At 36.7% G+C, this 18,086-nt stretch overlaps 1 protein-coding gene across 1 annotated transcript in view; it reads right to left on the minus strand.

Annotated features, from left to right (window-relative positions):
- Positions 1-18,086, minus strand: part of TRAPPC11 (trafficking protein particle complex 11) — a 26,031-nt gene that overhangs the window by 4,765 nt on the left and 3,180 nt on the right. Inside the window, exons 5-25 of the mRNA XM_009330723.1 lie at positions 16,276-16,375; positions 15,451-15,524; positions 15,125-15,221; positions 14,145-14,278; positions 13,656-13,803; positions 12,709-12,802; positions 11,276-11,355; positions 11,108-11,186; positions 10,970-11,024; positions 9,389-9,534; positions 8,258-8,319; positions 8,026-8,158; positions 7,151-7,281; positions 6,459-6,614; positions 5,768-5,955; positions 4,934-5,082; positions 3,269-3,390; positions 2,475-2,594; positions 2,053-2,118; positions 1,795-1,951; positions 57-165 (exon numbers count right to left, since the gene is read on the minus strand). Of these exons, the coding sequence (XP_009328998.1) occupies positions 57-165; positions 1,795-1,951; positions 2,053-2,118; positions 2,475-2,594; positions 3,269-3,390; positions 4,934-5,082; positions 5,768-5,955; positions 6,459-6,614; positions 7,151-7,281; positions 8,026-8,158; positions 8,258-8,319; positions 9,389-9,534; positions 10,970-11,024; positions 11,108-11,186; positions 11,276-11,355; positions 12,709-12,802; positions 13,656-13,803; positions 14,145-14,278; positions 15,125-15,221; positions 15,451-15,524; positions 16,276-16,375 (2,400 nt within the window). The remainder of the gene's footprint in view (positions 1-56; positions 166-1,794; positions 1,952-2,052; positions 2,119-2,474; positions 2,595-3,268; positions 3,391-4,933; positions 5,083-5,767; positions 5,956-6,458; positions 6,615-7,150; positions 7,282-8,025; positions 8,159-8,257; positions 8,320-9,388; positions 9,535-10,969; positions 11,025-11,107; positions 11,187-11,275; positions 11,356-12,708; positions 12,803-13,655; positions 13,804-14,144; positions 14,279-15,124; positions 15,222-15,450; positions 15,525-16,275; positions 16,376-18,086) is intronic.

Here is an 18,086-nt window from a genome sequence, read left to right on the forward strand (position 1 = left end):
ATCACCCCTAAAAACAAACCAACTTATTTCCTCTCCCCAGGCTAAGAGATACTTACCTCTTCCAGGAAATGATATAACATCCAGTTGCCACTCCACTAGCATTAGTAACTGGAGGACATCGAAGGCAAAAGCACTCACTGGCACTCTCACCTGTCTGTAAAACAACTATCAGCAAGATTTTGTTTAAAATCAGAGTGTAATCATTACTGCAGAAGCCACCAAGTCTAAAAATCCAATGTGACAAACACAAGTGTTCAGCCAGAAAGGCCTTTGAAGTGCTTTGCAAAGTATACCTACATAATATATAAACTCAATAAAGATTGTGAAGTATCCCAATACATGAAAGGGTGACATATATAAATATATGACAGTTTACCTTCTGAACGGCATTATGAGGTCTTTCATGTACATGCAGAACAAGTCATTGCAAATTTAGAGTTCATACACACAAAAAAAAGCAAAAAAACACCAATTCAAATTCTACACTTCTCCCACAGCAAATTCCAAGACTTCAGCATAAGATGTCTCTCATGTTTTAAAATGAAGATGAACACAGACATTTCTCCTCTCCCACCCAAATGGATGAGAGGTAGGGAAGAGAAGGGACACAAGAAAAAAAAAAATCTACTGGCTTTGAGTTTTCACTCTTTTTCCCTTCTATTTTTTTTCCTGCACTTGAATGAAATAAAAAAAACCCAACAAAACACCTACTTTTTCACTTAGAGAGTGATTAAAAAAAGGTGCTAATAAAACAGATGTTTCAGTCATTCAAAATCAGTCATTAATCTTTAAGTCTTACAAGGGGAGGGGAAAAAAAAAAAAAAAAAATCAAAAGGTGGACAGTTGAAGAGCTGGTATCTGAGGGGGTTCATACCTCCTGGCAGTTAGCTCTTTAGGAGCATCAACCAGAAGTCATGAAGCACAATGTGCCAGAGCTGAAGATGAAATCTCATAGTTTGAAGACTAAAAGGACCTGGGAAATAATTGCTGTTTGCCAGGTAACCCTTGAATCTACAGAGGAACTAGAGTCTTGCAAGCCCTTGATGACATGGGTCGACAGCTGCCCCACCATCAGGCAGCCATCCAGATTGCCTCATTTAATTTGAAGTTTTGATAGAATACATACATTTTCACATCTCTGACTCAAACACAAAGACAATGTTTTGTTGGAATATTTTGGGTCAGCTATACTGCTAAGTACTCCACTTATTCGACTTTAAAGCTAACATACTGCACTCTAAAGGTTGAGATCTGTAAGATTTTTCTTTTTACATTTAAGCATTAAGTTAAACTGTGTTAGTATAAAAAAAATGCTTACTTCTAACTGTTTTTTACAGCCTACCCTGTCTAGCTTCGCGTTTTTCAGTTTCATGACTGTAATCATGGACATGGATCACTTTAGCCTTTGGATGCTGCCTCTATCACATGGTAAAGTATTTGCATTTCAGAAAGTATACGTAGCCCATAAACACTGGAAATATTGGGTATCTTCATATGGATATCTAAGAAGTTGCATATCAGAAGTACTTTCAGGTGCTCTCCCTTATGTCTGTTATATTTAGAATTTTGGTTACCATCCATTATTCAAGTCTATTTACTTGATCTACTGAAGTAAAACTACTCTTTGAAGCATATGCTGTCTAAGTCGTGTTCTGGCAAGCAGCTATAGTATTAAGCAGCTTTCTTCTATTTAGAGTTTGATAAGCAAATGCTGTTTAAGGTGTCCTGCTTTCTTACTCCCAACTTATGCAAGAAGTATCCTACTGATAGAGCTCATAGTCTAAGAAAACTTACCATTCTCCACGTAAGATTCCAGTTGATCTACTGGGGTCATGGAAGCTGACAGCTGTAGCTGGCTGGTTACAATAGTGAGAGGCCAAGGAGAGGCACTCAGGATGTCTGTCATCAGTAAAAATGGTATATCTGCAAATACTCTGTCCAAGTGCTCCAACTGTCAAGACAGACACAAGATCTGGCTATTTCTAACTAAACAGGGTGTGACTATTGATATTTTGGAATCGCACCACTTTCAACAACTTTTCAAAAACATACCTTTGTGGAGACAAATTTGACAGCAACGTCAAAAGGAAATACTGTTTCTATGGTTACAGTTTCATCCTGTATAGGTAATGAAAGGGGTGGGAAAAATAGGGTAAAAAAGTTATATTCAGTTTCAGACCTGGCTACTGATGTCAAAGGTTACTAATGTAAAGTTACTTTTAATCATCGTTTTAACTAAGTCCTCCCCAGGGCAGAATGTATCTTTAAGATATTGAAGAATAAATATAGAAAACTTTTCTTCTGATTATACTTATGAAGCCAAAGTAAATTGGGCTACCATATTGCTGATTTAGCATTCTTTTTAATCTACTAGAAAGGCTTCTAAGAGAGTTGGAATTACAGCCTTTGGATTGAGAATATTTCTTGTGTTTCAAGAATGTATCTCCAGCAACTGGTGCATCTTTACATCCTACCCGGTGACACTTGCAGAGGATTTCTTTCCCCTCAACAGTAGTGTTGATTAAGTAAGAAACGTAAACCAGAAACATTCTTGCACCGACTGTTCCACAACGAATATATATCGGTTTTTCCAGCTGTAAAATAAAGGAGGCAGTATGAGCCAAGCTATACCTAAATTACATTCATTAGGCCTAGAGCTGTCCAAAACTTGTTAATCATCTTACTTGGTCCAAGAGGGCAATAGTAGAATGGGTATCATTTTGACCATAAAGAATCTCCTACAATGCATGATCTCAATCATGCAGTGAATGATTTTAATCAGAGTAGCACAGCTCCAGTCGCTTCGCTACTGATGCTCGTCTATTACTTAACAGTACAAGAAAAGAACCATTACTGTGTAATATATGATATACCCGACTTCTACTTTACTAGTCGCAATTTTGGTTTGGTGCAACATCTGCATATTTGATCCTCTACCATGTTGAATCACACTTGCTGACTATTATTATCTACTGTCCATTAGGCAGTGCATTTACTTAACAGTTGAAATTAGCCTCCTTATTTTATTTCTTATCTCCCAGCTGTATCATCAGTCCCAGAATATACCTTTTTCCCAAATTCAGTCCAAAAAGGGATATAGCTAAAGAAATACTAAACTACAAGTAAACAATAGGTAAAATATGCCATAAGTATTTCATTTATCAACTCAGATATCTGAAAGTAAACATAAGTCCTTCTATGAGAATCTTTTATTAGTTGATCCCCATTTTCTTAAGTGTGATATAGAAAGAAAGTTTTAAGCCTTCACCTTTTCCCCTGGTTGCAAGTCTCCTACAGGGATATCAGGAAGCAGTGCAGGAAAGGAGTCATCACATGCATCTGTTCCATGAAGAGTCACCTGAGTTTTCTGAGTCAGGTTGGCATCTTGCCCTAGGATTAAAAACAGTCTTCATACCCAACACAGGCTTATACCACTGAAGCATGAAAGCAATAACTAAAAATAGTAAGATATTCATCTCAAAGCAATGCATGAGGAATCAACGTTGTTCATTTGGTTGAGGAAATCTTTCAGAAGTACCAGCAGAGGGTAGATTTGACAACACCTTAAGTTTTCTAAGTTGGAAGGTTCACATCCTGCAATGTTTTTGTTTCATCTATTTAGGCCAGAAAAAAATTCTCAAAAATCAGAAATCATATCTAGATGTTCCCTACCATATACAGAACACAACAACATGATTATGTGATCCAAGTTTTTCTTGGTACTCTATATGAAGTAAAAAGGAAGTTTCGCTGTTCTGTGATCCTTCTGTTTTCAAGAGCATGGCTTAATGATTTTACATCTTTTTAAAATTGTTCTTCCAAATCTGTGTTGAAAATACGTAAAAACAAGTGTATAGATGTTAAATGAAACCATTTTTCAGTCAGACGTTGACTAGAACAATGGCATTACTGCAATCATGTCGGATAATTTTCAAAGCAAAACAAGCCACATCTTGCCAAAGAGTTGCAACTGTGGAAAATATATCACCTTCCCTATAAATGAAATGTCAAATTTCAATTGTTCTTTTAATGTAATCAGCAAGCCCACATTGCATATCACGTGTTAAGAGTCAAGATCAAGCGGTGAAAAAAAGTAAAAATCAAGACCAACTATTAAACACTGCTTTAGAAGCCAAGCCCAAACATCCAATTAAATAAGTTTAAAGAACGCTCCACTGACTAATGAACCGTACAACTGTTTAGGGAATGTGGTTCTATTTCAGAGTACACAGCACATATTACATCCTATATGCTAGTGGCCTAAAAATGTTTTTACCTTTTAGGATAATTGCTATAAATAGGCGTACCAAGTATAACATTTGGACTTCACATATTGAAAACTGTCAGCAACTATATACAGCTAACTAGGACTTAGACATACAATATTTTTCCTTTTCATCTGAAGCAATACCATCTCAGTTCTCCACTGCTCCCCAAATTTCAAGTGGTTTAAAAACCAAACCACATTGTCCAGGGCAGGAAAAAAAAGCGGGCGTGGGGAGAAAACCCACAAAGACTATACTTAGAAAACATTTATCTAGCACTAGATAAATGTCTAGTCTAATGTCTAATGCTTTCATCTTAGCAAGAAAAAGATCTATCTCTTCGGAAAAGAAAAATTAAGTTATGAGCAAATTAAATAAAAGGTTAGGAAGGAATACAAAAGTCTCCATATTTTCTTTCAAACTTGTAAAGACTTATCTTTTGAAAACACCCACGTAAACACTACTGACAAGCAGCGGTTAAGATAACCATAACTGAATGAGTTTGTTAGCTCTTGTTCTTACCAGTAGTATCTCATCATTCCCAACCTTCACTCTGGTTTGGCTCTTAATTACTGCAGGAGAGCCATTTACTATATTTCTCTGCATTGCATCAAGAACAAGGAGTCAATTAGGAGACTGCTGGATTCAAAGAAAATAACCCCAAATACCTGGCTTTAAACCTGCTGTAAGCTTAACATCTTTGGCCACTGTCTCCTCATGTGACTGGACTGTCACAATCAAACAATACATTTCATTAGTCAGGGCAGGAGGTTCATGACGGAGCTGAACAGAAATGTTTGGCACTCTAGAAATAATCCTTTAAGAGAAAAGACACAGTTACTGTGCGTTTCTTAAATAACAAGTTTTTAAGCCTAGTTTAAAGGAGATTAAAACAGCCTATTGTTTAAGGGAGTTCTGACAACTGGTGGCCTATTCCACTAGGAGATGCGAAATTCCCAAAAAGCAACATGATGGGAACAACTCTATATAATCAGATTGGAACCCCAGTAATAAGCATTGACAGTTCAGCTGTTCTGCCAGGAAAGAAAAAAGCACCCACACCAACAGCAATCAGATTTAGTTCTTTTGAATACATCTAAGTTAGTGTTAGCCTATTCATTAATAATTATTTTCCAATACAGTTTCTTAGGGATTCTTTGTTCATGTGATGGCTCTTGTAAGAGAACAATAACACCTCCTAGTTTGCACAAAAATCTGGGAAAAATCTGTCTAGCAAAGTTAGGTGAAGGGGAGAACTAAAGCATACTTGGTAGGCTCAGAGATCAGTGCAAGCTTTTTCTGTACTTCTAGCTATCTGGAGCCTCTAAAGTCCTAAAGAATTAAGATAGTACCTGTCTTACCCCCAATTAAGCAAAGACATATTAAAAAACTCATATTAAAGAAGTCCCAACAAGTCTTTCTTCTTCTTCTAGGCAGAGTGACCATGACTTTGCAGGAGACTCACAATGATGTATCATATGTATTTTCAAGCTTTTACTCACATAGTGCTTGCCTGAAGAGTCAAACTGTCCCAGTGCACTTCATTATCTGGAAGCTTAGGTCTTCGCCTGAAGGAACGTGCTGCCTGCAATGCTTCTTGGGATGAGGCAGCATCTCCACCTCCTCCACGCCAGTTCAGAATCACACATCGGCCAGACTCACTTCCCAGGATCAAATCCACAGAGGTGATCTGATAGACACAAATTTGAACACATGCTGATAACTTTGTCTTCAGATCACCTACTGTAACAATACAGTTTTCCAACATACACATCTTTATTGTGCCTGTATATCACAAAAAAGCTTCTGGCAGCTTTGCAGACTGAAGACACCTCACCACTCCAGGATTTCATTTAATGAAACAGTGGTGGGAAAAGAATCTGTGCTCATGTGTGTGCAGTGTAGTATTTTGTAGTTTCCTACCCTCCCATAGTGCTATACTACCCCCCCCCTTTTTTTTTTTAGTGTGTTGCACATATGTAAAACAAACAAACAAAGCAATAAAGTTTTTGTGATAATTTTTTGCTTTGGTATTGTCAATAAAATCTTACTCTCGTTTTCGGTATGTAGTTTCAAGAATTCAAACGTTTCGAACACAGTGACATTCGTAACTGGTGCCAGATTAGAGGCAGCTTTGTAGTTTTAAGTTCTTTGTAAGCATCAGTAAGAAAGGTGTAAAACAACTTGACAAACCTCAATCTTCTTTCCTACATCTTCAGTTTTTGCAACAAATTTGAAAGTGAACTTTCTCGTTTTGCCAGGGACTAAGCACATTGTTCCTTGCGATGACTGTTCTAAAATATCATTTTTTTGATAGGCTTCTTCTACCACACAGTATTGGTTGTAATCCTACAATGGAAGAGTGGGGAAAAAAGCTGATAAATCCAGACTTAAGACATCTTTAGAGAGTAACGGTAATACAGCAAATGTTAAGGCTCCGTGTTACTGAATCAAACTATATGGGTTCTTGCTACTTTTCACACTATAGAAGTTAGACTTAGCAAGCAATTACAACGCAATTCTTTGACACAAGATATCCATTACATTAATTAATAAAACTATATGCAAGAACATCAAGAGACATAAGACATTAAAATGATCCTTCTGAAACTTTACAGAGCTTCACAGAGAAACAAAGATATGACAGACAAACTATGACAGACAAACTAATCAAACTGCATTTGGGAGTTTTATCACAGTATCGATATACTTGTCAAAAGTGATAGATAACGCAAAAAGAAAAGACACCTTTCCAACTTAAGTATTAACATGATTTTTTGAAAAGAACTTTTGAATTTTTTAATGTTTAAAAACACTACTAGATATTATTCCATTCTTATAATAAGCTTGTATCACTAGGTCAGAGATAGATAGAACATAGTTACCTGATTATTGAAACTGATGCAGAGCTTAGAAAACCTGATAGGATGAGGACAATCAGCTCTCAAGTATACATCAAACTGCACAGGAACATCAACATGAAAACTAGGAGCAAGAAATTTTGCTTTGCACTGCACTGGAATTAAAAAAAAAGAAAAAATAATAAAACCAAAAAACCCCAAACACCCCACCAACCACCAAGAAGTAGGTGTTAAACACATCAAACTACAACGTTAAATTCCAGAAGCACACTCTTGAAATAATTGTGGTAAGGATTGTTCTGTGTATACTCTTAAAACTTTGGTTTGTATGCAAGTGGGACAAATTTGGCTACTAACACTATCACAGAAAGCCACTTTTTTCAGCACTTGACCAAAACCTTTGCAAAGAAGAGGAGAGGCGGAGTCCAGCAGAAAAAAAAAACCTGTACACTTAGATGCGCTTCTTTTGTAGGTAATGCTCACTCATGCCCCCTTTCTATGGGGAGTATTACTGTGCACACATTCTGCCCTCCTTCTTCAGAATCCTACTTCAAAGCACACTAGAGTGGCAGTAGTCTTTCAAAAAGCAAGGGTTTACTACTTCTACCATGTTTAAAGGCGTAGGTAGCCTCAGCTGGAAGTTCAGAGGTTTTTTTTTTCCCCTCAGACACAATGCTCAAAGGATTCTTCTTTAGTAATCTGTAGTGGGGATAAGAGATGACTGGCTTCTCTCATGATTTCTTATCTTACTGAGTTAGATGAAGAACAGAGCAGCACTGAAACAAGAGTTTCAGTGTTGTTGGCTTTAATGTATGCTTTATATTTTTTCTAATTAGTTATTTTCAAGAGATAACTACATCAAAATTTATAATCTGGTGTAAATTTGCTTTCTTACTTACCAAATGGTATAAAATCTTGGACTTCTATTGTAAAAACATTACTGCCTGCCAAGGAAACACGGTCAGCCCACAATTTTTGTGATGCTTTCACAGCAGCAGCGTCACAATCAGGTTCAGGATCGGGGCTTTCATTCTGTATCCAGATAGAAGATCACAAATAACAATAAAAGGTTACCAAACACTGACCGCTCTTAAGATTATTTAAAAGGGTAATAGGAGTTTTGCTACTTACCATTAGAACTTTTATCAGATTTTTTTCTATTCGAGATTTCTGTTCTTCTTTAAGAGTAGATGCTAGCAAACAGAACAAAAACAAAGATTACAAGACAGAAGCGTGTCTTCTTACTATCTTTCCTTTAGATTGCATCTTTCAAAAAACACACGCTGGGGGAAAAAATTCTAACATCCATCTACCAGCAACAAAGGATTCATTCAGCTTTCAGAACTTCCCCCATTTTAAGTGTTTCCTCTTCCACTGGAACCAAGTAAAATATTTTTCAGTTAGACAAGCATTTCATAATTTATTGGAGGAAACCCCCAAGAGAATAATGCCTATACGTTGTTGTTATTTACATTTAAAAACAGAAGAAACAGTAGAAACCAGAAAAGTCTGGGACATGCAAAAGGCAAGCTTGGATAGTATTAGGAACAACAACTAGAGAAGGTGACAGGAAGAAAAAAGGACTAATTGATGAAGAAAGGTGGGTTTGTCTCATTGGCTATTCTTTAATACAAAGCAGAGTAGCCTGGCTAGCTAACAGAAGATGCAAACCCATTTTTATCACACTACCCTGATGGTGGTATTAGTTAGCAATTTGGGGCACAAAAGGATTATTTCTGCAATGTCAAGTAACAGACATTATATGAAGCAGAGTGCTTGCATTATCACTGTGCAGCCACCCTATGTCACAGTCTAAACATACCGCCTGCATAGTCCATCAGCAGAGTTCTCGTAAAAAACCCCGAGAAGCGTATTTGGGATTTCAAAGTCCAGAAAAATGGTGCCAGCTTTGTTACTTACTAGGAAAAATGTTTTTCCCCTTTAGCTATATTACATTCTTCCCCCATTCCAAAGCTCAGGAAGTTCCTGTTACATTATTTGAACAGTCTCAAACGAAGCTCTGTGCCTCAGGTAACCTGACACAGTCTATTTGAACGCAATGAATTTTATAATAGAAGAGCAAGAAAATTCAGATTCCAGCATATGAGAGAAGGTAGTAAAAATTCAGCACAGGTATACGGTTATTTTGTAGTCAAATCATTTGAAGTACTGTAAGCACTGTCTGACAATGATTTGTCAGACGTGCAAATACATGTACTTTAATTTTTCTGTATAGGCTGAGTATATTTCTTAAAAGAATACCTCTACCCAGTAGCTCTAAAGAGTACGTTATATAATCTTTTAGCTGGGCCATCAGATATGAACATTTGAGAGCTGTCGTCAATATGGAAGTGAGAAGAGTCCACCATCCTTCACTGCGATATTCACACATAACATAATCCAAAAGCCTGCAACACAGTAAAATTGAGAGAAAAACAAGTTATACACACCAATATTTTTTTAGAAGCTCACATTTATTTGGTATCATTAACACAAAATTCACCTTCACTAATACAAATGCTAAAGTCTACTGTTTACATACGGCAATGATTTATTGAAAACAGCATGAAATTATTGTAAAGAAACACATTTATTTGATGAATTGTCTATTTCAGGCTAGAACAATTTTCACAAGAGAACAACAGGAAAACTTACCTGTCTTCACATAAAGAACTAGCAAAACAGCAACTGGACAGAAGAGTCTTAGTCCAGCGTTGCATTAAAAATATGCTTTACTATTGAGTATGCGGTAAGTTTTAAGAAAAACAACCCAAAACCCCACAACAAAGTCCCCTTTCAAATTGAAGAATTTTAATGTTCCTTAAGCTGAGATGTTTCTTTTCCCTCCTACCTTCTATCCCCCTGCTCCCTTTGAAGGGTTTCAAAGAGCTACAAAGAACACATGCATCAAATCTTTACTAGGCAAAACTGCACACCTTAATATGGTTTGAATACTGAGCAATGTTTGCTATTGCTAGCAAAGCAGAGAAGTTAATTTTTTTTAAACTCTGTTCAACTGTTCAAGACTAGTTTCTGCCTACTTCAGAAAAATCTACCTAAACATAAATAAGAAATGCTTGTTCATATAAAAATTAGGCTTGATACAAATTGATCTGCTTATCCCAGCCTATCTTCTCCTCCATGTAGCTTCCAGTAAGCTAGTAACAACAGTAAACACATCTCTCCTACCTCAAACATACCCCCTTTACAACACATGATCTTTGAAACCTAATTAATGAAAATATTGTGGGACTCTTATTAACATGACCTTGACTCTGTTTCCCCTTAAAAATACAAAGTTAAGAAACTAAGCATAAGACACATCCTTCAGAAAAGATGGTAGCTCTACCTCAGCACTAAGCTTTTGTAGCTCTATAGTCATTAGTAGCAGAAAACTACACCAATAAAAATAATTCCTTTTGCTAATTCCCTGGTATATAAACAAAAATCAAATTAAGCTACATTTCCATATTTTTTGAATTTTGTAACTACAAAGTCTGTAATTAACTGTAACTATATTCCCATTGCAGTAGCAGGCAAGTTTCAGAAATCACTTCTGGGAGAGAGAGACACAGACAGAATTCAATCAGTGAGCTATAAGGCAAATCCCCACAACAGCTTACAGAAGGAAGTTTTTCTACTGTAATAACTGACTCATCATATCTGTTTTGCTTTCTTTGATATAAGTGGAGTTCATAGGCTCCAAAGCTTGCACTTTTTTCCTTCAAATCCAGGTACTAGGAGCATCTTAGATGAGCTTCCAACATTATTCCATAGCAGTAAGACATGGGGTCTTAGTGAGAATAGCAGCATGTGAAAGCAGCAATCATGGATGGTACTCACTTCAAAGCTTTGGCATAATCTTTAGCGTAGTAATATTCTTCTCCCATTTGAACCACTGATAAAAAAAAAGTATCAGATCAATACTGAAAGTCTTTGCAAAATTAATTAAAAAAAATGCATCCGATTATCTATACTCACTCAAATGACTTTTCATTCTTGGACATTTGTATTTCTTGAACTGCGCGACAGCATTACTCAACAAAGTGATTATTAGCTCCTAACAGATAAAACCATTACTGATATCATTATATATGCAAACATTAGGATAGAGTTAGAAAACTTTTTTTTTGGTAGAATAAAACTTACCGAGTGAAGGACATTTTTCTCTTTCAGTTGTAGGGATAAAATCCCCATCTTCTCCTTCTCAGGATCAGAAAGATCAAAGCCTGCATAAGACAACGAAAAATCCATGACATTGGAATTTTGTCCAGACCCAAAGCGAGCTATTTATGTGGTGAGCTATGTGCAATCAAGCTCCAACTCAAGCACACTCAAACTCTTAAACATTCTTTTGCCTAGGAGACAGATATATCGCTTTAAGAACTCATCCATCCTCCGTGTTCTAGAAGGGAAATTCTGGAACAAATATCTTGCCTTTTGTTTAAAAGAAGTTATCTGAAGCTACCCAATAATAGCAAATCACAGTAAGATGACCTAGTCTTTAGACTGCATCTATTAACATTTAAAGTGCATATGTTAAGACAGATTTGTAGCCCTTTTCCTATCTGATCTCAAGTAAGGATTCAAGTTTATGTTTCTCTAGCAGTAGAGAATGCCATCATACAAAGAACTGTATAGGGCTTTAAAAGACTATAAACTCTTGCTGGGACCAAAAAAGCTGAATATATTAACAGGTAAAGTTTCTCTTCATCTTAAACTATTTAACCTTGGCAGTAGATTCTAACTAATTTTAAAACAGTAACACTTGAAGATAAGAGGTTAGACAGTACTGTATTTACAGTAATGAAATAAAGTCTTTAAAAGTAGGCAGTGATAAAGTGGCAAAGCCCAAAGGATATGCAGAGAATAAAGAATAGGAGACCAAATGGAGAGGGAGAAAGGGAAGTAAACCCACAGTCAACAATGAAGACCTCAGAACTACATGTGTATTCACACATAGCTCAGAGCTGTACATTCAAAGTCTGAATTTCTGAGAAAACATCCTCCTTAATAGGAAAACCACAAATTCCTTTCTTAGATTGAAAATCTAGTCATTGCATCCTCTCAATCCATTTCAAAATCCAAAAAGCTTTTTCAGAAAAAAAAGTCACGAGTTCCTGTCTACAGTTGATGAGATACAGTATGGATGGCAGGATGAATTTATAACAGTCGCATTCAGGGACATCGTTACTTTTGCTGTATCCAGTTCTCCAACTTCTCTTCCCAGGAATAATGCATTTCACCGCAGTCAGGCATTTCTGCAGCACACTGATTACAGGTAGCTTAGGCAGCAATAGAAACAAAGCAGCAGCAGAGCTTCGCTATGGCCTACGTGACTTTGCTGAAGACCTGATCCTGCATAAACCTGAGGTTCCTTTTTCTATTTGTTATAGAGATCAAGCACTTCCAGTTGACACCTGTTCAAGCTGTACCACCAACAAACAAGAGAGTGAGGTCCCAGCCCTGCATCTGGCTCTGAAGAAAGGGGATTGTATGCTTATGCCCATTAAGTCAGCTGGCAGGATCAGCAACTAAAGAAGTTTGTCTGAACTCCACAGATACAAGACACAAAAACGTACTTAATATACCCTGCCGCCACGGTCTTTGCCCATAGAAGTCAAGCACTCCAGTTTGCGTTTCCAGGGGATCCGGATTGGGATATATCACAGAGGACTGTAAATTCAGCAAATATAGTCGTAAAAAAGGGTTCGTGTTTCATTTTAAAGCATTAAAAGTGATCTGATGCTCCAATACACATGCACATAAAAGAAGGAATTTGCTTTAAAACATAAAACCTTTCCAGCCACCTGTATAAAAATAGTACTTCAGGAAACCAAACATTTTAATACTTCTCATTAATTCAGTTTGACATTCTACTTCATTCACCTTCATTCGTCTCAAATACTGTTAAAGAATAACTCGGTAATCCTTTTTAAAACTACTTCCTAACAAGATAATCCAAGAAAAACAAATAAATAGCACCAATAGGAATAAAGACATTTTTAAATAATCAGGACATGTCAGCTAGAGGGTAGCTACATATAATTAGCGTGTATGTTTAATCAACTGCAGAGATCGATTTGTCCATGCAACCCTTTCTGCCAGGCAAGTGTCAAAAAAACCCAAAACAACCACCCCCACCACACACTCTAATACTAATGCTCCTGTTTCTCTGCTTCCTGTAAGTCACCAGATACAGTGCATGTATAGAGAAATATACTGGAAAAACATAAACAGCAAGTTTTCAAGTATCCAGAGATGTAGAAAGCATTTTTTTTAATAAGTATTTTAAAAACATGTCAGAATTATCTGTAATAAAATAAACACTAACACATTCGTTCCAGAGTAAACCTTTCCAATACATAACAAGTACTTGTAATGTTGGTAAGCATCAGAAAAAACACATATCCTTTCCTTGGATTTCATTTACACATATTACAGATTATTCCACTACCATTTGAGACTAAAACATTAGCTAATTTACTATCTGGTTACTTGCAAAGCACTTTCTCCCCTCCCAACTTACATCATGGTTACAAAGCATACTTGCTAGTTGTTTCCGTTCCTGTGCATAGTAGGCTGCCTGCTGGTAATAGAAACCTGGATTCTGAGTTTGAATTGCTGTCAATCCCAGCTTAATCGCTTCATCAAACAAGTCACCAAAAGCCTGAAACCTATTAAAAAAATTCATAACCAAGATTACGTACAGAACAGCAATTTGAACTGAAAGGTACATTTCAATTTAAAGTTCTGGTTATTCTTAAGACAGATGATATTTCTCTGAACTTTTGCATCTAAGTTCTATGGCTGCATTTGTGTCATATCCTGTTCATTCCCAGTGAAAAGTGGTCAATAATCCATGCAAAACAGAATGAGAGCATACAATTTTTATGATCTAGTGTATCTTTCTTAGATAAAGAGCTCAGAATTTGCATCTTGCCTAGACAAGTAAAATAGTGAACTTCATAGGGTTATATAGGAACTAAAACAGAAACATTACTAAGCAAAAACATACTGTTTAGACATCCAGGCAGCATGTTCAAAAGCCAGTTCTGCACTTCCTATTTTTTTCTTGCACAAGTCAATATGTTTCCTGAACTGAGCAATTGCATCCAGTGGAGTATTATGCTGAAAACAGAGGCGACAGATCTAGAAGAAATCAAAATAAGAGGAAAAATAACTGTGCTAGGCTGCTAAGGATTAGCTTTAAAAAAAACCCAAAAACGCCACCCATAAAAAACCCCCAAGCAAACTAGTTTTACATATTTCTGAAGAGCTCAAATAGCATAGAAAAGAGAGGGAAAGACACAGATGTAAACTATAACGTACTACACCTGAAACCATGTGGTCCTCTACTTCATCTAATGTTATTTTTCCTCCCCTTCTCCCTCAAATCATCAGTGGAAGAGTGCATAACTCACAGCCAAATTCAGGATGGAACTACAGAGCCACTAGGAAGATCATTATCTTTGAAGCCTGCAGTCTGCAAATAGAATTTGATGGAGTCCATGTCCCACCATTTACAACAATCCTGGACAGTTGTTTTTTTTTTTTTTAACCTAAAAGCCCCCAAAAGACCACAGAAGTATGGTCTGATTCTTAAAGAGTTACTTTCTTCCTCCTTACAAGCAGTAACTGAACTATACTGGCTTAAGCTTTGCAAGAAGACAAAAATATTCAAGGAACAAGCAACCCTTGTTTTCCTTCCCCCTGCAGAGAGTGAAAGAGCAGTTGTCTGAAAGACTAGACTCATCTCAAATGAACTCCAATCCTTCAAGATACTCCCAAACTTCAGCTAAGGATCTCTCTCTTGTGTGGAATTCAGAAGTCTTTGCAAGTCTGAGTGTAATTGGTATTCCACTGATAGCTGTTTCTAATCTATCTCCTTAAAAGCAATATAAAATAGAACTTTTAAACCTTTACACATTAAAGATGCATCAGCGCTTTTTTTTTTTTAAAGTAAAGGTTGTCAAAGATTAGAAGTACACTTGTTACCTTGTAGTTTATAAATCCTGCCATGGTCTTGATTTCCAGCATGTTTGTTTCATGAGCCCTCAATTCATGCACAAGATTATAGGCAGTTCTGTAATTTCTAAGCAGGAATACTTTATTAGAATTAAATCATATATGATAATAAAATCTAAGAACAGGATAGCCGAGAGCAGAAAATAGCCTTCCAATCAGAGTGTTCTTCCCAGTGAAGAACTCACCCCTTGCATACATGTTTAAATAATTTTGCATTCAGGAAAATATTTATCATAGTCTATGGCTTAGCAGTTATTTGTCATAGAGAGGGTGGGGGAAGATTACGAGAGTCTTACTTGAGAGCATTCTGCGTATCCTGTTTCAGCTCACTGAAGAATGCTATTTTGAACTGGTGTCTAACAAATAAAAGCTGCAAAACACAACCCAGTGTATATCAGTCACAAACATCTGAACATACCTATTACCTACAAAGCAGATACAGGTGATAATTTCAGAGGTTTACATAATATAGCAGTTGACTTGAAAAACTGACTATGCAACTGTTTCCTAATAGTTCTCTCTGCCACCGTGACACAGCAGTGATCTTTCAACAGATTTAATCTATTCCAAGCCTTTCGCCCTAGAACAGGGGAGAGGCTTTGTAACACTCCAAAATCTCTACACCAACAGTATCAATTGTTTGTTCAGAGCTCACCACTTGGAGCCCAGCTTGCACGAGAGAGAAGCTCGATCGCAACAGAACGTTGTGTCTGAGCACATAACAATTTGAAAAGCAAGAGCTAAAAGCCAAATCAAGGGCAAGTTTAAGTTCTGAGCTTCTAACGGAAGGACTTCCAACAACTTGTTAAGATACCACATTCAAATAGGTTAACCCATGTAGAAATTTTTTTTTCTTCTTCATCAGAGAACTTCATTTTTGGGCTGTGGCTCTTCCTCTAAGGAAGATGTGAAGATGACAAATATAAACATAAGAACAAAACCAATCAAAATCAAACTTTAAGTTGCAGAAAATAAAACCAGATTTACTTTCCGTACTAGAAGAAGGCATCTCAAGTTGGAAGCGGGGAATAAAAAACATTTAAGCAACAAACAACCCTTATTTTTATGTTTTAACATGCACTATAACTTGCACAGTATTTAAAAAAATAGGGTAACATTACCTGATGAGTGGTTTTGTTCAAGAACTCCTTATGAGATTTAACTCTTCGTATTTCTGTATAATAGTAAGTCTGTGCATGCTCATAGAAAGCATTTTCCAACCTGCAACAAAGTTGCTCATAAGTTTCACTAAGTTTTTCCCACATACAAAGAATTTGAAGAACTTCAGAATAAGTTACTTTTAACAATGCTTATTTTAAGGTTGGCAAAAGAAGCTTGAGGTATTACTAAACTCTTCTTTAAGTTACCACGCAGGGTAAGAGTTTGCAGACAAAAACTCTTCACACAAAGCCCTACAGAGGGGTGGCACAAAGTAGAACAAGTAGGTTCAAGTGCCTTATGGATTGACTTCTCATACAAAAATCTCTAGTGTTTAACATCAGAAAGTCTGAAAATAAGCTGTTAGGATTTTGCAAGACAACAGAAAGTAGAGAGGTGCCTCAGTCAAAACAAGTAAATTTTGCAGAGGCTCCTGGGATAAGTCTGAACAGGTCAAGATCTTACTTGCCAGACTGTGGGGGGAGGAGCGGGAAGGAAAAAATAGCAGTAAATAAAATTATGAGGGCACATCATCATTCTGTCCAAACATCAACAGCTACCTGGGCTGCAGAGGTAACAGTCAAACTTGTGTTTGCAAGATAAATAGCCCAATGGCAAGTCACAGGGGGAGAAGAGAAAGGCAGAGGCCCAGAATACTGAATACAGTATGAGGCTGAAGAGGATCTAAGAAGCATATGCTGTATGATCAAGTTGTAAGGAGTAAAATCAACTAGAACAAGACCAGAATCCAGGAGAGGAATAGATTCAATAGCACCGACACACACGGAAAATAAAGGATGAAGTACCAGTTCTGTAATTTGGCCAAGAAGGGATCACTGCAGACTTTGACTAAGGCAGATCACAACTTGTGTTCTGCTCGCCACACAGAGAGGATGGCAATCAAAACAACAGGACAGACCAATGGACAGCAACTGTTAACCATTAGTTCAGTCACAAAAGGAAGACGATAAATTAAGTCTATCTATTATACTTATTTTAGCAGTATATTGAGGCTGTATAAGAAAAGACAAGCCAGTCTGAAAGGTAAAAAAAAGAAAATATTCTCTTTTACTACTATGACATCTCAATTAAAAACGTCAAAACAAAAAGATTAATACCAGGAATTCTGACATGATTACATGCTCAAACATACTTTTTTTAAATGTGCATGAAGAGCTATTAATCCCTAGTGATATAGCCTTATCTTCACAAACTTGGAGACAGTTGCAAATCACATACCAAAATGCAACTATATGCAGTTTGCAAAGGCTTACGCTAGTTAACATGCAGTAAACGTTCCCTCTTTAGCACTGAGCAAAATATGAAAAACTAGAAGTAACAGTTACTTTATTATGATCAATTCTAGTAGCTGTTTATGAGCAGCGTGGATACACAGCACTGATTTATGTTGAGAACTTTACTATTTGTATATAAATACCAGGGTGAGAAAAGGAAGAATTAGTCTCTCAGATCATGACCCTTCCTCTCCCTAAGCGTATCTAGAAAAATTAGAACTAAACTTAATAAACCATGATTTGCCTTAGTTTGAGCCCTTCTTTTTAGGTCTACACAAGACTGTCCTCCTTTCCCTGTTCTGTTTTTGAAAGGCCTTCATAATTTATTTGAAGCTGTATTCCCTGTAAATATTAAAACAGAAAGCACAAGAAACGTAAAAAATGACAAAGACATAATATTTGCAACCAGATAAATGCCACTTAGCATAAATAGAGAGATACCTATACAGTCGGGGGGGTGGGGTGGGGGGCGTGGCGCA

Source organism: Pygoscelis adeliae, unplaced genomic scaffold (genome assembly GCF_000699105.1).
Source record: "Pygoscelis adeliae isolate BGI_AS28 unplaced genomic scaffold, ASM69910v1 Scaffold167, whole genome shotgun sequence".
NCBI lineage: Eukaryota > Metazoa > Chordata > Aves > Sphenisciformes > Spheniscidae > Pygoscelis > Pygoscelis adeliae.